This window comes from Vombatus ursinus, unplaced genomic scaffold (assembly GCF_900497805.2).
Source record: "Vombatus ursinus unplaced genomic scaffold, bare-nosed wombat genome assembly UNPS02014831.1, whole genome shotgun sequence".
Lineage (NCBI taxonomy): Eukaryota > Metazoa > Chordata > Mammalia > Diprotodontia > Vombatidae > Vombatus > Vombatus ursinus.
Genome location: NW_020954609.1, coordinates 1,958,361 through 1,980,198, shown reverse-complemented (window position 1 = coordinate 1,980,198; position 21,838 = coordinate 1,958,361). Strand labels below are relative to the sequence as shown.

At 42.9% G+C, this 21,838-nt stretch overlaps 1 protein-coding gene across 2 annotated transcripts; it reads right to left on the bottom strand.

Moving 5' to 3' along the window:
- Positions 1-682: 682 nt before the first annotated feature.
- On the bottom strand, positions 683-20,559 carry VBP1 (VHL binding protein 1). Of its 2 annotated transcripts, none has more exons than XM_027838972.1 (6): positions 20,449-20,559; positions 11,232-11,356; positions 10,150-10,216; positions 5,793-5,891; positions 3,836-3,974; positions 683-1,660 (listed from the first exon to the last, which is right to left on the bottom strand). In XM_027838972.1, the coding sequence occupies exons 1-6, from the start codon at positions 20,539-20,541 to the stop codon at positions 1,590-1,592; spliced, it is 594 nt and encodes a 197-aa protein (XP_027694773.1). In that variant the 5' UTR covers positions 20,542-20,559; the 3' UTR covers positions 683-1,589. The 2 variants fall into 2 exon arrangements, with proteins under 2 accessions (XP_027694773.1, XP_027694774.1); XM_027838973.1 differs by having other exon boundaries at positions 11,232-11,352; positions 20,449-20,526.
- Positions 20,560-21,838: the final 1,279 nt, after the last annotated feature.

Below are 21,838 nucleotides of genomic sequence, written 5' to 3'. Positions count from 1 at the left end.
GATGAGGTAATTGAAGCAGAGGTAAAATGGCTTGCCAGGGGCCACACAGCTAGTGTCTGAAGCAGGACTTGAACTCAGGTCTTTGTGACTGTGGGCCCATTGTGCACTGTGGTGCCACCCAGGTGCCCCCTAAAGCACAGTTCACACTTCAAGCTCATTGAGCCACCAGGGTTGGTCTTCAGGTCCAGATGCCACGTCTGAGGAAGCAGTGAGAGAATTTCAAGAGTTTCAAACCATACTGCACAAAGTCAGTCCAAGTCAGTCAGTTCTCTACCACTCAGTATGACATGGGAGTTATATGCCTGCCAACATGTGGTACAGTGGTTCAACTGGCTTGCCTAGCTAGTAGCACTAAGGGGCTGAGGGGGGCTCTCTTTAAAGGGGGAAACCCAAACTGCTTCTATTTCCCAGTTTCCCTCTTGGCCCTCTCATCTTATTCTACAGAAACCAGACTAGAAATTTTTATGGACTTCAAGCTGATAAATAGTGAAGGTAAAGAAAGATCAACAAGATGAAGTTATTGTGAAATTAGAAACTAAGAAACCATTTGCTGCTGGGGCAGCATCTGAGAGCTTTGGGGTGATGACAGTAGAAATCAAAGCTAACATCTTGACTTTTTTTTCCTCTTTAAATAACCAACCCATCTTGAAATTTGGAATCCATCAGCAGAACAAACAACAGGGACATTTCAAAAGGCGCTTTGCCAAATGTTTAATTGCATTGTTTTAATATTATGAAACAAAAGTATAAAACCATTCTAAATGTATTGCTCACTACTTGAAAGTGGAAGAAGATATCATAATTTAATTCCACAGATCCTTTATGAGCTGGTGTCATGTTGGTTTTTTAAGTCAGAACAGCTTGAAGACTTCCTTCCTTTGAAAGAAATCACCATTTAATTTTGTTTCCCCTGTTAAGATGCCTTACAGAAAGAGCAGTCAGGATGTTAAACTCAGATTTAACCAAGAGATGTGAAGGGCATGAGAAGTGGGCATTCTGCATATGGGGGATGAATATGCCACCTCAACAAAACCTACTGCTGTTCAGCTACACTGCACATCTTGTTTATAAAAGTAGATAAAGCAAGTCATAAAAAAGGGCAAGACATTCAGTAAATTCATCAGTAACTAACCAAACTGACATGAGGAAAAAAAAAATCAAGTTGTGAAGTACCAAACTTACAGGAGACTGGTTTAACCCAGAACCACAAGTCTCTAAGAATTTCCCAACCTCTAAACTGACTTCACTTCTTCAAAGGTAATCTACAATAAATAAAAAAAGCAACCCCCCTCCCCCACCTCTGCCCCCCCGAAAATGCCCAACAGTGCATTTCACACATGCCCCAAAGATCCAGAGTGTCAGAGTATCCCCAAGGTTATCCTTGGGGATAACCGAGTCCAATCCTAGCATGACGTTGAACAACCATAATAATTTCGTGAAATCAATGTGTGCTCATTATTGCCTTCAGTTTTACTCTACAGTGTCTTTTTTTGTTTGAAAAGCATTTACTCCCAAGTCAAAAATTTGGATCTCTTGAAGTTCGTCAAGCCCCTTGAGAAAGCTGAGCCCCAGGATCAAAGGTGGGCACGCTACACTTTAGCTTTGGTGGGCTCATCTCGGTTTCTTCTCTTGACATCCCAGTTGTAAACCCGAGCCATGTCTGAGAAAGTTGTTAAAGAAAATGTATTCTGAGAATACTTCCAGTCTGCCTGAGTACTGCCACACTACTCCCTTCCGTAGGGGAGGGGCTACCTCACGGACAAACCTGGTATGCAGATGCACCATGTTTATTCCCTGGTAACAGCTAATGGACTCTGCAAATACTGGTTTACAAGGTATTTTTTTAAAATAAAATAACTAGATCATAAGGTTTAAAACAAAAACATTTAGTACATTTGATACTGTTGTACTTCATAATTTGCATTCTAATCTTCATTGTAAAAAAGACAACCCAACTTGTGCCTAAGGGGGTTATTAGTAAGAAAGAGCTGAACTCAAGAGTCAGAAAGACTCAGCTTTAAGTCCAACAGAATGGGTTTCTGACCCTGGGCAAGTCCCACAACTCTCTAGAACTTCTATGGCAGAAGAGCTGCTGATCTGCCTCACTGGATGAAATCACAGGTACAGGTACACAACACTAGCCCAGAACCTCACAAGCCTGACTCAAGTCTCATTCTTAAGGAACTCATTCTAGTCTGGTTTTTAGACTAACTAAAGCGAGTCATTAGGTGTCACCACATCCTCCTGCTCTTCCATGTCTTCTCTTTAGTTGCCAATGGGATATCCCACTAAGATGGGCCACCATCACTTGAAATGTCAGCATGTCAAAAATTAAAACCATTTCCTCCTTCAACAACAGACACATCTCTCCAACACAAATAGTTTTCCAGGCTAGAGGTTTCTTATGGCACCCAGATGAGATTCCCAAGACTCTTCCTCTTTACAATGTCTCTCAAGCTCACACCACTCCTGCTTTTCTATAACCACTGCAGTTTAGATCTCAACATCCCCTACTCTGTAAGAGGGTCTTACGCCATCAACTGATCCCATCTAGCAAGCCAACCTTATCTCACTCCTCCCTAATAAGGTAGGTCTCTGCTTCAACCAGGAAATTTGAGAGCAGGGAAGGCCTGATTGCTCCACTCTCTAAACATTCTTCTTACCTTAGATGAACCCCAGCAGGAGGATTACCTCCCAACTTTCTTATCAGCTCCATGAGGCATGTGTCACCTAAGAGCATACTGCAAACACACAGCGACCTGATCCTTTGCATTGAACCTAACATACTTGACAAGTGGTTGCCCGGCCTCTGCTTAAAGACCTTCAAGGAAGGAGGGTCTACCACCTCCATAAGTAGTCTATTCTACTTTCTGGGCAACACACTGTTTTAGAAGGAAAGCTAAAAAGCTAAAGTTCACCCAGAGGATGGAGACCAGGATGGTGAGGGGACTAAGGATCTTTAGCTTGGAGACAAGAATAATTTGGAAATTGGGAGGTACGTGGATGTAAAAGCTGTCTTCAAGTGCATGAAGGACTCTCATGGGGATGCAGAGTTGGAATTGTTCTCCTGGGCCCAGAATTCACAAGTATTAACAGGTGGAAGTCACCAACAATTGGACTGGATTTACCCCAAGGTCTTAGAGGAATACTTTTGAAGGGATTATACTAGATGACTATGAGATTCTCCAATTCTATGAGCAGGCTAAGCTTTTAATAAATGTTTGTCGCACTAAACTCCTACTTGGGTCAGGAAAAGAACGTAGACATTTCCCACAAAGATTTTCTTGGCTAAAAGTGTTACCTAGAAGAGGTGTCATGATTGTACCACTGTGAATTTGCAGCGTTTACATCAAGTAGATTCTAAGTAAAGGCAAAGAAAGGAAGAAACCGATATTAAATAAACTTTAAGTAAATAAGCCCAATAAGCCACCTCTTGTACCCATTCCATAGCACTTACAAGAGTGCCCAACAACGTGTATGTTCACTAAATGACTAAACCATTTCACAAAAGCCCTTCCCACGCCCTCCAAGCCTCTTTCACCAATTTATGCCTTTGTAGCCAACTACCCTGAGATAGACACCTCCTACCTGTTCGGGATGTCCTCCATCTAGGCATTTCAGTGAATAGCAAGTAGAGTTCAACTATATGTCATTCCCATATTAACTACTACTAACATTTCAGCATCAATTCAGATAGCATTAAGACAGTCTTAAGATCTTCTTTATATTTAAGTGAAGCAGCTCATTAAAAAAAAAAAATCCCCTAGATAGGATGCAAAGCTCTGTGAAAAAAATCATCTTTCAGCTTTCTTTTTTTTTAAATTACAAAGGATACTGACTTCTGTGGTGGTAAACTGATCCCGAAGGAAGTCCAGGTCTTCCTCAAGAGATTCCAGATTGCTGGTGGCGGTACAGTGGTTCTTCTCCAAGAGAGCCTGAGCTTCATCAATGTCATATTCAAGCATCACGTTGGCCTGGCAAGAGGGAGAGATTCTGAACTCAGCCCTGGCAGTGATCTGACCAGTAGGAAAACGTGTGTTTCCTTTCACCTCACTTGGTATCAATTCCCTTGTGAAATCTCAGTAAACCCCCACAAAAGCACTAGGGGGTACATCAGTGGGGGGAGGGGGAGCAGTCTACCCTCACAGCTCATCGACTCGGCCTGGCATCCTGAGCTCTGAGCACAGTGAGCACTTACTAAATGTGCTTTCGTTCATTCATTCATTCATTCTTCTTTTATTTTTTTTAAAGTTCTAGGCACTACCTAGAGGTACCTGGTGGGTGGTGCAGTGGACAGAGCACTGGGCCTGGAGTCAGAAAGACCTGAGTTCAAGGTCCACCCTCAGACAAGTCAGTCTGTCTGCCTCAATTTCCTCAAATGTAAAATGAAAATACAAATAGGACCTACTCCCCAGGACTGTTGTGGAATAAAATGAGAGCATATTTGTAAAGTACTTAGCATAGCACCTAGTACACAACATGTACTTAACAAATGATTATTCCATCTTAGGAAGGAGATTAACAAGTCAGTGTCTAGAGAAAGGCAACCAAGATGGGGAAGGGCCTTGAGATCATGAGGCATGGTTGAAAGGAACAGGGCATATTTAGCCTGGAGGAGAAGACTCAGGGGGCAAGTAACAGCAGTCTTCACCTATTTAAAAGGCTGCTAAGGGAAAGAGGGACTAGATTTGTTCTACTTGGCCCCAGAGGACAGAACCAGAAGCAATGGGTAGAAACAGTAAAGAGAGCAATGTAGGCTCAATGTCCAGAGTCGTCCAAAGGTGGAAGGGGTGGCTAAAGGAGGTGGGAGTAGGGAGGGATCCTTCCCTGGAAGTCTTCAAGCAAAGGCTGGAGGAGCACTTTGAGATGGGATTAAACTAGCTGGCCTGGCCTCAGAAGTCTAATTCTGTTCCTTCTACCTCATGCTAGGCCTCACTATACTCCTCTTCCTTCCAAACTGAGGGAGAGAGGGCACTGGATTATTCAAGGTCCTCCCCTGAGCTTCCAAATGAAGAAACTGAGTCTTGGGAAGCCTTAAAGACCCATCTCAGGCCAAAGTATGGCCTGGGTAGTCTGGTTAGGAGGTAGCAGTGGGAGGTGCACACTCCACAAAAAAGGAAATGATATTGGTTTGGCATGCCATTTTACTCAACCCATGCCAGATTCAGAAATGTTTTTGTCTCTGTTCCACAGGGTGCTAACCTCTGGTCTAATGACATAATACTAATAGCTAACATTTCTACAGCGCCTACCAAACGCCAACCACTGTGCCTCTGAAGCCCTTCACAAATGTTATCTCATTTGATCCTCACAACAACCCTGGGAGGGAGGTACCTGTTAGTATTCTCATTTTAGAGATGAAGAAACTGAGGCAAACAGAGGTTCAGTTACTTGCTCAGGGTCAACAGCTAACATTTCTACAGCACTTATTATGTTCCAGACATTGGGCTAAGTGTTTTACAAATATTATATCACTGGATCCTCACAATACTGAGAGACATAGGTGCTGTTACTCCCCATTTTACAGATGAGGAACCTGAGGCAGACAGGGGTGAAGTGACTGGACCAGTGTCACCCAGCCAGGAAAGTGTCTGCAGCTGGATTTGAACTCAGATCTGCCCATCTCCAGGCCCCAGGCTCTCCACTGTGGTGTCACCTCAGACTTCAGGAAAGCTACTTATTTTATGCCTCCATTGTTACCCAAAAAAGGATGATATGTTAGCCAAAAAAAAAAAAAAAAAAGTGAATTGCAAGCATCAGCTCAGAAAGTTCTGTATCTTCCATGTACTTACCCCCAACCACAGGCAGACTTTATCCGTAGGAGGAACTGAAGCTTTGCAGTAAAGGTTATCGGCCAATAAGAATCTAGTCTCCAAGGGCTTTGCGGTCTCCTTGGGGAGAAATCAACAGGTTGGTTAGGTATGCCAAAGGTGTGTATCACTCACAGGAGAGAAGCTCCTTAAAGAAGGTAGTGTCAGAGGATGGGTGGGATGCTGATTTCTGGACTTTGCCGCACCTCTCATTGTGAGAACATTTACTAAGAAGGCATTGCCTGGTGTCTTGTAAATTGAATCCAAATTTCTTGAAACTAAGGGGAGGGGGGAGAACAATGCCCACACATCCCCACCAAGTAGATACCACAGAGACACACTATGAGACACCCAGCAGCAGCTCACAAAATAAAATCCGAAGAATGAAGCCAGTATTAAAACATCTAATTTTTACTTTCTATCCAGAAATGTTGGGCAATGAGCAAGAAGAACTTTAAGACCTAAAGCAAGGAAGCCAACTGGACATCCTAGGTTAACAATGACATTTGGTGGGATGAGAACCAGTACTGGAAGATGGCTATGAATAGGTGCATCTTATTAAAACAAAACAAAGAAAAAGTGCAGATAATATCATATCAAGGCAATATAAGGAAATGCAGGAAGAGAGGCGAAATGTGATACAGAACATTTGGGTGGAGATCAAACAGAAGCAATATCATCATTAGAGACTACTCTGACAGAAAGAATAGATGAAACAGTTTGAAAAAGACAACTCAAGGTTGGTAAAGTCATGATCATAGTAGTGATACCAGGCTTCAATCATCCAGATATCCGCAGGAGTTCTCCCTCTCTGGCAAAAGCAGAAAAGCTAATAACTTCTTACCTACGTTGTCTAAATGAGAACGTCATCCTTCAAAAGGTGGGAGAACCCAAAAGGGAAAATTTTATCATGGATCTAATTCTAAGTGGCAGCTGGGTGGTACTGAACTTGTAGTCATGAAGACCTGAGTACAAATCCCACCTCAGACACTAAATGTCTATGTGACCCTGGGCAAGTCACTTAACCTGTCTGCCTCATTTTCCTCATCCGTAAAATGGGGATTACAATAGCACCTATCTCTCGGGGTTGTATCAAATAATTTACGTATAGTACTTTGCCAACTTTAAAGCTCTATAGAAACGTTAACTTATTAAGAGCGAGGCCCTGGTTGCTGGGGCAGAAATGACCCTTTCATCTTAAAATCTGAGAGGGCAAAGAGGAAAGCCAGACACTGTCTGCCATGTAACGAGATTTTTTTTTGAAAAACACATTTCAAAGATTCAGAGGAAGCGCAGCCAAATGTACTAAAACTTTCCAAGAAAAGTCAGCCCAGGAAAGATGGAAACTCTCAACAATAAAATTTGGAAGGTACAAAGAGAACCAGTTCCAGTGAGGAATTGTCTGAAGAGAGTGACAGGGTTGCACAGGGAACAATGCATGGCCTGATTTCGATTTCTACAAATGCGTCCATAATAAGAAAGTGAGGGCAGGTAAGAGAAGATGAAGGATTCGAAGAGCAGGGCACGATACTTGAAGCCTAGACTCCAAAATGAGCACCAAGAGCTACACTGAGAGAAAAAGGAATACCAAAGAAGGGTGCTAAGTAACAAAAGACAGAAGGCAGAGCCATCCAGGTCTGATCTGGCTTCTGTTCTCGGCCAAGGACAGCAATTTCTACAAAGAAAAGGGCAGATCCAACATAGCTCAGAGGGAGCTCATAGCCAAGAGAAGAAAAAGAGGCCCTTGAGAAAGTCAAGTCACCTGGCCCCAGGAAACCAGTTCTTTCAGTACTGGGGATGCCCAGGCTCTAAGATGTAGCATGTGAAAGACCCTGGAAAAAGGAAGAAGGAACATAGGAGGGTGGACAAATGGCTTCATTTTTAAAAAAAGAGAAGACAACAAAGTCCTTGAAAGTATAAGCCAGTCAGCTTGACATTCCTGGAAAAATTCTAGAATGGATCATTAAAGAGCTGGTTAGTAAAAATGCAGAAAAAAGAAGTAGGGATTACAGAGTCAGCATGACTTCCTCAAGGACATGCTGGGCCAAATTAGTTGGCTGTCCTTTTTGGATAGGGTGTTCAGGGGAATACTATAGAATTTACCTAGATTTAATTATCTCATACTATTCTTGTGGAAAACGAGCAGAGATGTGGGATAAACACTAGTTCAGTTAAGATGAATTTAGGAAGAGATGAGCAGTCAGACTCAAAATCTGATGTCACTTTGGGAGGCAGGTCCACTGAAGGGCCCCCTGAGAGCTGTGCTCTTTCATATTCTTCAGAGGTCATGCTCATTGGATTGGCAGGTGCCAACAAGCAAGGAAGGAGGCCAGGCTAACCCACTGGGTGACAGAGTCAGGAGACACAAAGAGCTCAGTAGGCTGGAACCGTGGGGCAAATCTGATGAGATGGAATTCAATAGGGATATAGGCCAAGTCTTATACTTGGCTAAAAACATAACCTGACCTCACAAGTGCAAGATGGGAAAGCATGGTTACTCGGCAGCTTGTCTAAAAGAGGGCTGGGGACTTTAGAGGGGTTCCAATTCTAAGAGTCAGAAGTGGGCTAGGACAGCCAAAATGAGCTCTTGGGCTGAACTGAGAGAGGTAAGGCTTCCAAGAACCCAAAGGTGAGAGTTCCTGTGTACTTTGCCATGGTCTAACCTCATCTGTACTGTGTTCAATTCTGGAAACCACAGTTTAAGACAGGAAAATGGAAAAACTGGAGAGTCTATAAAGAAGGGCATCCAGGACGGTGAAGGACTTAGGGTCTATTTCACATGAGGAACAGGTGATGGGGATGTGCAGATGGAGAAGAAAAAGCCTGGGAGGATGAATGGTGGAAAGAATAGGATAGCCGTCTTCAAGCACGTGAAGGGATGTCATATGGAAGATAAAGGGGTTGGATGCCTGGTGCTTGGCCTCAGAGGGCAGAACAGGGTAGAAATTTGAAAGAAGTCAAACTTCCTACAAACAAGAGTTGCCCAAAGGTGGCATGACTTTCCTCAGGAGATGGCAGGATCCTCCTTGTTGACGGTGTTTAGGCAGAGGCCAGGTGCCCCACTGACTAACTGTGTGGATTGCCATCAAGACTCCCTTTTTGGGCTTTCCAGCCTCATCATCTATTACGCCCCCTCCCTCACTAGAGTATTCAGCAAAGAGGCCTTCCCTCTGCTCCTCACAGGACACTCCACCTCCCACCTGTCCTCTTGAACTACCTGTAATGGCCTCCCTCCTCTTAGAATACCTCTCTTCTTGCATATACATCTCTATCACCACCTGAAGACTTTCTTGATTCTCCCAAGTTCAAGTGCCCTCCCTCCCTTGCATTTATTCTGCATATATGTGTATATGTACATATTGTCTCCCCCAACAAAGAATACCCTTGAGAATAGAAAGTTTCATTTTTGTTTTTGTAGCCTAGCGCGTAGTGGGTGCTCAGGAAATGCCTGCTGATTGATCAGATGGCTCCTGAGATCCATTTTGAACAAATCCAAAAACAGAATCCAAAATTCTGTTCTTCTGTGACAAGTTCAATTTAGCTTCTGCTTCACATTCCTAAAAAAACAATGCATGTGCGACACAGAAGGAGAAAGACCCGAATAAGCACCCGAAGCTTCCCAATGACGCAATAGAGGCAGCACCATTGGTGACAACTGAGCATTATGCTGCAGGGTATGTCAATGTTAGTCAGATCACTTAAATCATGTGTTTACACTTTCTTTCAATGAGATGTTATCACTGGAGAGGATGGGCAGCAGAGCAAGATACTTGAAAGAGCACTGCTAGGCAACATTAATGAGCTGTCATCTATGAAATGAGGGTCCTTCCTACAATTCCATGACATCGTGGATTTCTAGTGAGCATAAGAAACATAATGCTACTTCAGGATAACATGTCAATTTTTTAATTTTCAGAAACTTAATCTCTGGCAAACAAAAACGTCACCCACTCCCTGTAAAACCGACTCTTACCTTGTTTGGAAGGGGATGAGCTGAAGGAGCTCCCTTTGGAGTTTTGGGGGGAGATCGAGGAGTACTAAGCAACAGCAAGGCCACCTTCAACTCATGATTAAGGAAGAAGCACTACCTCTGGAAGTATGACTGACCTGTCACAAAGAGGCAAGGGGAGTCAAGCCTCAGGTAGGGGCTAAATCCAATGACCTTCCTATGCTAACATTCTATGATTCTGGCAAACTGCAGTAGACTGGTGTTGGCTAAAAGAAAAACATGTGGTATAAGAGAGAGCAAAGAGCTATGACGCCATGCATCTGCTTCGAGGGCCCAGGTGCCACCAAGGCATCCTGACTTAAGTCACCAAAAAGTCCAAAATTCACTTACTTTTTTCTTCTGCATATATTTTAAAATGTGTAACGTCTGTTTGATTTCAGGAATCTGACTTTTTAGCCTGTGAATTTAAAAGAATAACAATTTAGTATTTTCCAAACAAGAAAAGTCCCTCTCCCTCCAAACCAAGGTTTTGAAGACCCAACTTGACCAATGTTTACAAACAAACTCTGTAAGATCAGTCAGCATTTTTATGTGCTTTGGTCGCAAACTTTTGTCAAGCAGAAGCAAGCAGCCCATTGTATGAAGGCCCTTGAAGCAGGTTTGTCCTGAACAGGTGCAACTCACCAGACCCATTTCTTTTCTGTTCTCTTCTCACATATCACCCCCCCTTCCCCCGAATTTTCTGATTCTCTTTCCCTCTTTTTAAAAGTTAGAATCTGAGATACTTCTGTGCAGAGAAGTAGGAAGGGAAAAGAAAGAGGGTCATACACAGCAATTCAAGGGGATAACCATACAGGGGTCTTAAAGTACATCAATAATTGCCCAAAGGCTTTCTCTAGGAGAATTGCTTTCTCTAGGAGAATTTCAAGCTCAACGAGCACATAGTGCCCACTAAGGTCAATGCCATGACTTCTCTTTGGGGTAAGTGAATCCATGGAGCTGACTCTAGATTTGTGTGGGGCCTGTTCACAGGTCCCCTGGATGGTCCTTGCTAGGGTTCCAGGGTGTAATTGTCCATATTCTAGAGCTAAGGATCCATGATATTCCCTAGGCAAGAGTGAGGGATGACAGCTGCACTAATATCCATGAAGCAGGAAAAGAAGGAGCCTTCCAAGTATAAGGTACATTCTCCACAAAGGCGAATATGGAAAAATCTCCCAGGAAGACAAGGCACAGAGGGGCTGCAATCTACACTAGTGGAAGAAATGCCTACAGAAGAGAAATAATGAAGCCACCAAAGCAAGTTGTTGGAATTTCCTGTCATCTGTTTCACTACTCTTCCAGTCTTGAAGTCATGAATCATAAAATGGTGGCCAATATTCCTTCCTTCAGCTTAAAGATCTGTGGGTGAATATTTTCTGATACTCCTACCTTTAATTTTCAAAACCACCTTCAGAAATCTCAAAACATACCTTCTTTTCTTCTGAGCAAGGTTAAGTTCCATAAACTTATACTTCTGATACTGCTCATCCAATTTCTTGAGTACAATATCTACAGACTCATTCCCAGGTTGTTTCATAAAAGCATCTACATCTTCCTTTAATGAAGGGGAGAAAAAGTCATGGATTATAAACTTCAAATATTATACTAACAATGTCATAACAAGGGAGAATAAGATACACAAGCTACTATTCTATATCAAGGACAATAAAATCCCACTCACTTGGATTAATTAGGGATACGGGGAATTTTTTTTTAAATCAGTAGTCTGAGAGATGTGATTGAATGAAACTTAACACATACTTCCCTCAATTTTGTGATACTTATATTGGTAACTGGGTGGAGAACTATCTCTAATTGAACATGTTAATAAATGGGGATATTTTTATTACACTGCAATCAAGAACAAGAATCAGACATTTAAATTCTCTTAATGTAAAACACCAGGCTTTTATTTTGAATACGTTTTCTTCAACAAAAATGTTACCTTAATAGAAATAGCCTAAGGGTTTTTTAAGCTTAAAGCATTTTAGCTGTAAGTTTAACAAATAGAGACTGCTGTTGGGTGTGATATGAGGGCAGAGATGGTACATATGATGCTTACCAGATTTATAGATACTATCAAGCTGGAAGGGAGGGCGAGCACACAGGATGTCTGAGTTCAGAACCAAAAAGACCCTAACCAGTTAATAAGGGCAAGTATATAAAATCTACCACTTGGGAAGGCTACACAGGCAAGTGAAATATAAAAAGCCTTCTACTTGGGAAGGCTATGAAGTCAAATATATAAAGCTTTTCCCTTGGGAAGGTTTCACAGGCCAGTGAAGTATATAAAAGTCTTCCACTTGGGAAGGCTTCATAAACTGAATTTGGGGCAGGCAGAGCTGGAAAATAATATCCTAAGGGGAGGAAAAAAAAAAAAGGCCTGGGCTTTTAGTGCTTGATTAGTGGCCGAGAAAGCTAACACTAAATGCAGGTCCTCCCACTAACAGGAACATCAAGGCCTTGGGAGGTGATAGTAGTTTTGTATTTTGTCCCAGTCACATCCCATCCAGATTCTTGTGTTCAGTTCCGGGCATCATATTTTAAGGACATTAAAATGATGAGCATCCAGGGCCCTGAGATCATGCCATGGGTGATTCTGCTGCAGCTATGACTTACTAGGCAGCTAGGTGGTACAGCACATAGCGTTTGAAGCCTGGAGTTAGGATGACCTGAGTTCAAATCCAGCCTCAGACACTTTCTAGTGGTGTCACCCTAGGCAAGTCATCACCACCCCCATCTCAGTTTCCTCATCTGTAAAATGGGAATAATAATAACACCTACCTCAAAGGATTGTAGTGAGGATCAAATGAGATATTTGTAAAGCTCTCTGCAAACCTTAAAAGCACTCTAGAAAGCCTACTGATAATTCTTCTTCTTATTATTATTATTGTTGCCATCATTACTATGTGTGTGACCTTGGCAGAGTCACTTCCTGTCTTTGGGCCCCACCTGTAAGAGGAGGAGGCTGGAACAGATCATCTCTACAAGTTCTAAATCCCTGCCATAAGGCTGGTGGACAGAATGGTTATTGCTACCTCAAAATAACTCAACTAACCAGCAGAGTGTCCCCCTGGTGGGATAATATAAACTGTCTCTAAGTCCTTGTTTCCTTTGGGTGGTTTGCAAGTATTTAAAGAGATGTCATAACCAAGAGAGGTAAGACTTGCCCTGCCCTCAGAGTGACCAGTCAAGGCTTCAAAGAGGCCTACTTAACTTTCAGAGAAGAAAAAATTTAGGAAGTAATAGGCTCCTCACTCCGTGGAATTCTTGAAATAAAAGCAGGATGACCACTTGTTGGGGGTATTATTGGGAGGATTCTTGTTCTTTTCTATAGTAGGGGTTGGACTAAACAGCCTCTAAGGACCCTCCCCGCTGATTCTGTGTGAAAGAGCATCCTTGTCAAGTCAACGGGAGGAACTGAAGTTTTACAGCTCTGGCTTCAAATTGCCCTCTGTTTATTCACAGACTAACTTGGAAAAAAATAAAAGGTGAGCATCCCTGCCTTTTCAATTCTCAGACTGCAAGAAGTGACTTCAGTACTGAATGCAGAGAATAAGAATAACAAAATGAATTTAAAATCATTCACGGCCTCTTATAACCTATTTCTAAAAACATTTCTAAAAAGGCTCCATGATTATATGAGTCTAAAATCTTAGGTAATCCATCTCCAATGAACTAGTGGGTTATATTCCAAGAGCATTTCATCCTATAATATAAAGGAAGCATTTGTACATTTGTAGTAACAAAACAGAAAGAAACAGAAATGTTGCTAAACAAGTAATAAGACTGAATAAGAAAGCATTTCTGTACCTAGAATGCTGGCACTTCAGAAATAGTTCATTAGAATCTGATGAGGAAGCAGAGGGAGGGAAGTGCCCATTTTAAAAGGGAATTCTGAGTGCTATTTTCAAGGCTTGACAGCTTGAGTTCCATCTTGAGCTACTAAGCTATTAAATGCTAGCTATTAGTTCTCTGCATGGTAAACTGCACTTCTAATCTAGTAGCTTGTCTTTTCCTCGATATAAGAATATCATTAGCACTACTCAAGCTCCATCAGCCATGATTATGGTGCTTTTTTGGTTAACAAAAGGAAGAAACTCTGGAGTGAGAAAGGAGGAGGCATGGTGGGAATGGCCAGGAGAGGCAAAAAGGGAACTGATTTTCCCCAAGATAATGGACAAGAATTTCAAAAGAGAAAAAAGTCCTCACCAATGATCTCTACCAAATCCAATGGCCCTTTCCAGACTCCCATCCTCTCTTCAGCCATCTGACACAGCTGATTGTACCCCTCCAGAAAACTGGCTCTTCCCAGAGACTACGTTCTTTAATCTCCACTTTCTGGACCCTTTCCATCCCTCAAAACTCAAAAGGTTCTTCCTTTGGTCCCCTTCTATCTCAACCATAGATGACTACCCAAATCTCCATTTCATAGCCCTGATTTCCCTCCAGAGTTCCAGCCCCACATCTCCATCGGCCCACAGGACATTTCTTCTCTTAAGTCTTTTCAGCACCTCAACATCAACACATCTGAAATGAGTCATTTTTTTCTCCCTCCCTTCTTATTTCATTAATATAAACTCATCCATTTGCAAAGGCCTTCACAATATCTCTTGCATCTATTCTAGCCTCTCCATTCCCACAATAGTGATAACTCTAAATAAATTAAGCAAGTGTTCAACAGGATAAGAACGATTTAGTAATTACTTTAGAGCACATGCTCCATTACAGACCTCCCCTGAGTGCCTTATCAAGCTGGGTTCTTCTGGAAGGCCAGCAACTGCCCCACCGGCTAAGTCTCTGAGTGGAGGCAATCTGCAGAGGGAGAGTGGGTACACTCTGCAGGCCAGTAAGTACAAATCAGTGAGTTTTTAGGACTCAAAAAGACCAAAAGCACTTTAGCTTCTCCAGTTTATAGCAATAGCACTTGCATGAAGATAGGTGCTTAGGGCCAAACACTGCCTAAGGAATAGGTAGTTTTTCCTTTTGAAAAGAAAACATAAATTTTAACTGCCCTTTCCCAACTAGTCACACAAATTCAAAATCAAAGTTACATAGTATATCCAACTCTCAATTACCTCTGATTATGGAATATATGGGTAATAGATACACATGAAATCAACTAATCAAAAGATAATAATCCAAAGATAAAGTTCATACTTCTCAAAAAAGTCATTTACTAGTGATTTGCATTTATCAGCAATGAGATGGCTGGGAGGCCAATAATTTAAAAGGCATCTAGGCATGGTGGGTAAGATTTGGAGTCAGGAAGACTGGGGTTCAACTCCAGATACTTTCATAGCTTCAAACTAGGGCAAGGGCCACCTTCTCTGTGTCTCAATTCCCTCATCTATAAAATCCGTCAGCTGGCCTCCAAGATCACTTTCAGTTCTAAATCTGGGATCCTATAGCTGCATAATCAGCTCTCCCACCATGGAGAAAGCCAGCCATCTGTGTAGCTTGGAGAGCTAAGGGTTTTCAGAAGGTTAACATGGTTAAGGAGGGCAGAAGACTGAATGTCAGAATTGAAAAGTTAGAGAGTAGGAGGCCCCTCCACCTGCCCAGGAGAGGTAACTTCTGATAAGAAGTGTGGTCTCCTCCTCAGTCAGTGGTTCAGACCCTTCGGTGTGCCAGACTCCTTTGGTAGGCAATCTGGTGAAACCTAGAGAGCCCTTTCACAAAACAGTGGGTTTAAATGGGAAAATTAATATACACAGGATTACAAAGGAAACCAATCATATTAATATGTAATAGTTCTCAAAATAGTTTTAAAAAATCATTCACAGACCTGAGGCTAAGAACCCTCTCTATTAGACTAATAATCACTTAGACTGATTCTTTGATCATGGTGAGCTCAGAGGGGTTAGAAGCCATCATCACTAGTAATATACTAAGACTGGGAACAAGACCAACAAGCCTATACAACAGTCCACAGAGCAACACTAAGACCTTCAAACACTTTGCATGATTTTTTTGGTTCAACCATTCTAGGAAAGCAATTTGGAACTCTACCCAAAAAGCCAAAACACTACAGTTACTTAGATAGCCCAAAGAGGACAAAGACAGATGGAAAGGACTCAAATATATTTGCCCAAAGATATTTAAAACACCTTTTGTAGCAAATGACTGGAAACAAATTGGGTGCCTATCAATTGAGGAATAGATGAATAAAATGTGATATAAAAATGCAATAGAATACATTCATAAGAATTCCCAAGACTTGTGTGCACTGATGCAGTGAAATGAGCAGAACTAGGATGCAATTTATACGACGACCACAACAATGGAAAGGAAAACAAGTCTGAAACGCTTCTCATCCCCACGACATGGAGAATACTGCGAATTAACAGATATGAACACCAGACCTTTTCCAATATCATTGGTTAATTTTACAGAGCCTTTTTTCCCTCTTTTAAAAAATTAATTATTGAGAGGGAAGGCTCTCTTGGAGGGGGAGGGAGGTGGGAGATGCAGGTGACGTAAAAACAAGAACTATCAAAAAAAGATTTTTCAAATTATAAGATTGTGATCCACAGAGTGACCAGTTGTAAGATTGGTGCTAAAGTGTGCTGCCCATATCTTGGCAGAGAGTGCAAAAGGAGAAACATTTTTAGATGCAGCCAATGCACTGATTCTGAGAGCTGGAGGGGAGGGAGGGTGGATTTAGTGGGTAGTAACAGAGGCTCCCCCAAAAGAGAAAACATTAAAAAATACACAGAACAAAAACAAGTTTAGGAGGGGACAGAAATAGGGCAATATTGTCACTTCTATGTTCCATTTACTATACATTTTTAAACCAACCTTGTAGTAACAAAAGATGAGTTTCATGCACAATCTTTTTTATTCGTCTTTGTATACTGTCTTTTTTTACTTTGTATTACTGGGGGTTTTTTTTGTATGCTGTTTATCCTTGTTGATGATTAAGTTCATAATAAAAAAGAAAAAAGTGAATCCCAATTTTCCAACTTCCCTTATTTGTACCTACGCACCAGCCAAGCTGCCTTGTGCCAGGTTGGCTCCAATCTTCCATCAGTCAATTGAGGTTAGGCCTCTTTTTCTGACTCTTTCCCAAGTTGCCAATATACTGGAAATTACCTTCATTTTCTGAGCAGTCAATAAGCATTTACTTACCATTTACTGAGACAGCATGCTGTGGTGAGACTTGGCATCAGAATCCAAGCTCTAGCAATGACTAGTTTTGTGGTTTCAAGTAAATAATTTCATCTCTCTAGGCTTCACTCAATCAACCAATAAGCATTTATTAAGCAACTACTATATGCCAGGCACTGTGCTGGGTGCTAGAGATAAAAACACAAAAGAGAGACAGGCCCTGCCCCCAAGGGCTTACATTCTGGGGAGAGGAGAGTACATACAAAATATACATAGGTTAAATTGGGACAGGAAGAGTTCTGGCAGTTGGAGAGACCAAGAAAAGCTTCATGCAGAAAGTGGGACTTCAGCTGAGTTTTGAAGGAAAGAAAGGACTCAAGAAGCAGCGGGGAGGAGTGCATTGCAGGCAGGGGGAATAGCCAGTGCAAAGGCATTCAAATGAAAGATGGAAGATCTCTATGAGGAACAGCAGAAAGGTCATGTGGCCAGCCCTAAAGAGCACAGGACAGAGAATCATGTATAACAAGGTAGGAAAGGGAGGTTGGGGCTAAACCTAGACTGAGCCTAAGGTCAAGAGGAACTCATCGGATTGTACTGACCAGAAGAGTGACATGATCACCTCTTAACTTTAGGAAATGAACTTCAATAGCTGTGATTGTGGAAGATGGATTGGAGAAATGAGAAAGTTGGGGGGGGGGGGGGGCAGAGATCAATTAGTAAACTATTGCAATGGACCAGGTGAGAGGGGATGAGAGTATAGATTAGGGGGTGTTGACTAGGGGAGTTCAGAGAAAGGAAGAGATCTGAGGAATACAGAGGTACAAGGGCCAAAATGTGTACATGTGCAGTTTGGGTAGAGTATGGAGTCCAACAAAATGCAAAGATCGAAAAAATGGGGGCCCTCTACAGAAAGAGGGAAGTTCAGAAAAGGTTTTGGGGAAAAGATAATGAGTTCTATTTTGGACATACTGAATTTGAAATACCTAAAGGACCCCCAGTTTGAAATCATTAAAGGACAGTTAGAGATGTGTGGCTGTAGCTCAGGAGATAGCAATAGCCTAAAGCTCCATCTGGGAGTCATTTAGAGATGATAATTAAACCCACTGATGAAGCTGATGAGGTCACCAAATTTTCTCACTCATAAAATGAGGAAATTGGAATCCATGATCTCTAAAAGGTAAAATTTCAGGAAATGTGAAGCCATGGAAAGAAATAAGTTTTTTGTTTTGATTACATTAAGTTTCTTTTATACATCTAAGGGTAGTTGAGGAACAGAAAAACATGTCTAACTTGGTGGGCATCACATTTGGAAATCCTGGAAAAGTACATTTTTTTGGAGGGTGTATGTGTAGGGGTGGCAATCCCAAAGTAGAAAAAAAGATGTACCTAGCCATTTTTATTTTTTGAAGGCCTGTTACTATTTTGAGCCAAACACATTAATAAGCACTATGAGAGAAAGAAAAGAATACTGAAGAAATAAAACGCTTAAGGATGTTACAAAGGCACAAACAAAGTACTGGGGATGAGAGGGAGGTGGGACACAATAAAGGAATGAGTAAGGTTAGATTAAGCAATAAACAGTAAGCTGTAGATGAGAAGTTTGAAGGGGGGAATTTGTGATGATTAGGAAAGTCAAGGCCAAGACCTTGAATTCCAAGTGGAGACAAAAGCAGGAATAAGTAAACTAGTACATATAAACTATATAAATATATATTAAAATATATGAACATAAAAATAAACTATATAAACTATAATTTCAGATTACTGTACACTGGACAGGCAAAAATAATGTTTAGGAGAGTAAGGAGGTTAGAACTGCAGCCAAATCACTGAAAAGGGGTCTCTTAGTAGACAAACACCTCTTAAAATACCAACAGTCCTAGCTTATTTGAATAGCATCAGTTTACATAGTTTTTCTTACTTGATACTCCTAACAAAAGCCATTTATAACCTGGGAGGACATAAAGAGAATTTGAAGTCACAAGAGAAGTCACAACGGGAGAAGTAGAACCCAGGGCTCTGGGCAATCACCTCATGAATCACAGCTTGGGGGGGAGGGGGGGAGAAGAAAGACTGAAATATCCTCGGCAGTATACATCCCATTCATTTTTATAGACAAAACCCTACAAGCTTTGAAAAGCCTTCCTGGATCCATTAGAAGAGGGCTGATAGCTTTCACAATTAGACTTGGGACTTTCTTTGTTTCAGCTGTAAGTGAAGAATAATCCTCAGGGACCAATGGGATAGGCTTATTGGTGTTGGTCCTGGGCTTAGAATATTATTAGTGATGATGCCTTCTTCCCTTCAGAATGGCCCAGGGCCCATGTAGAAAGAATCAATCTAAATGATTTTTGGTCTAATCCACAGGGGTCCTAACCTGAGAGATTCAAAAACAAAACCAACACCATTTTCCTCCCCAGTATTTTGATAACTGTAATTCGCTATCATTAATTTCCTTGGCAATCCTGTGTATTTTATGCATTTAAAACTTTATTCGGGGACAGCTAGGTGGCACAGTGAATAGAGCACTGGCCCTGAAGTCAGGAGGACCTGAGTTCAAATCCAGCCTCAGACACATAACACTCACTAGCTGTGTGACCCTGGGCAACTCACTTAACCCCATTTGCCTCACCAAAAAAACAAAACAAAACAAAACAAAAAAAAAACCTTTTATTCGGGGTGGGGGGCAATAGGCTTCACCAGACCCTGCCAAAGAGAATGGTGTAAGAACCCCTTCTCTAGTCCTCATAGTGCTGAAAGCTGTCAAAAACATAATGCTCATAAACTGACTTTTTAGACTTGTCGGCAATCAACCAAAGAAATTGTGTGTTGTGTGTGTGGTGGGAAGGGGGGGGGGACCTCAGTTTTCTCCTCTATAGACTGAATTAGATGACCTCTGAGGAGACAAACTGAGCTAGGCAAACGAAAAGGACCAGCTCCACCTAGACTGATTTCTATTTGGGAAAGAAATCGGAGAGAGTGGCTTGTACAGGCCGAAGCCTAAAGGCTCAGAAGGAGGGGGGATGGGGAGGAGGAGGGAAAGGGAGAGAAGTGCAGAAGAAAGGCAGCCACGAGGAGGACAGCTGAGTGGAAGTGTGTGGGAAGGTGACAGTGGGTGTATGTGGGGGAGAGTTGGGGAAGAGGAGTGCTTAATGTTTAATGAAAAAGGAGAGTAGGGGGAGGGAAGGGGGATAGAGAAGGGGAGGGAGAATGACAGGGGAGGACAAGGGAAGAGAAGAGTGGGGAATAGAGGAGAAAAAACAGAAGAGAGGGCTAAGGGAGGAAGGAAAAGGGAGAATGCTAAGAGAGGTGGGAGGGGCAGAAGAGGAAAGGAGTAAGGAAGAGGAGGGGGAGAAAGTAAGGAGAAGAAAAGAGGCCTACTCCCTTCCTCGCCCCTTCTCTCCTTCCCTCCCCTCCCCCATCTTCTCCAGCAGCTCCCCCAGATCTGGCCGGCCCCAACGCGCCTCTCATAGCTCCGAGGAGCCGGAGCGCGACCTGCCCGCCCACGGTGGATCAATGGCCCTCGGCGACCCTTACCACGAACACCGCCTCGGGGATACCCAGGCGCCCGCGGCGCCCGTTTCCTCCCGCCGAATCGCTGGTGCTCAAGAGCTCCTTCGCAGCAGCCATCTTGAAAGGAAGTCAAGGAGCCCCGCTTCCTTCCGGCGCCAGCGGACATCACAGCCTCTTCCGGGAGACCTCGCGCGACCTGCTCCAATCAGAAATGGTCCTTGGATCACACCAATAACTGAAGCTGCTCCCATTGGCCCGGCTCCTAGATGGTGGCAGCTTATTGGCTGCTCGGCTGTTAAGTGGCAGGAGGAGGTGGGACACAGCGCGAAAGGCTGAAAGTGAAAGGACCGGAAAGACAAAAGCCGCCTGTGACCGAGGGAGGCGGTCTTGGGGCCGCGAGATCCGGGCCAATCCTGATGCTCCGAATCCTCAAAATGGCTCCAAGGACTAAAGCCAAGAAACGTTTTCCAAATGATTCCTAGGCTCTCTTCTACGCCCCATGAATGCCGAATGGCTGACACTCGGCAGTGCTCTGCGCCCGCGGGAAAATCCTCAACTGTTGCTGAACAGGTGCTGACCTGCTCTAGTAGGGGTTTCCCCATCCCTCTACATTCCAATGAACTCAGGACCATTTCCCCCCACTCCCCCCCCCAATGCTCCAAGATGAAAGGGAGGAGGAAGAAAGGGGCAGCCTGGGCTCATTCTTGCGTGGCAGGTGGAGATCCTCCTCTTCTATCCCTAGCATTGGGGTCCCCAACTGGGATCCGTGGGCTTATTCCAGCCCCCAAGCCAGCTCTTTCCCCCTACCCTCCATGCCAGACTCCTCAGTTCGCCATGACATACAGACGGCTGAGCCCCTTCTTGGACAAATAGTCCCTGTCCTGGCACACTCCCACTGATTTGGGGACACGTCTACATTCAAACCGAAGAGATGCGAATGAAGGGGGTTTAAAAAATTTCCTGGGGGGCAGCTAGGTGGCTCAGTGCATAGAGCACCCGGCCCCGAAGTCAGGAGGGCCTGATTTCAAATCCGGCCTCAGACACGTTACACTCGCTCGCTGTGTGACCCTGGGCAAGTCACTTAACCCCAATTGCCTCACCAAAATAAAATAAAAATAAGTTTCCTGGAATAAACAAATTTAGTAACAATTTCTCTTACTTAAATGAAAAGCTGTAGCCCACATTGCTCAGGGGCTTGTGCTTGCAAAGTGTTTTACACACTTCAACTGAACCGCACAACCCCATGAGGGGTTGGGTGGGTACGAATATCATTATTCCCAATTTTACAGATGAAGAAACGGAGGCTAAGGGGGAGGGAGCTAAGAGATTTATTTATCTTAGGTAAAACAGTTGAATGAATATTCAACATTCAGCAAGCATTTATGAAGCCCCTACTATGCATCAAGGCGTTTGC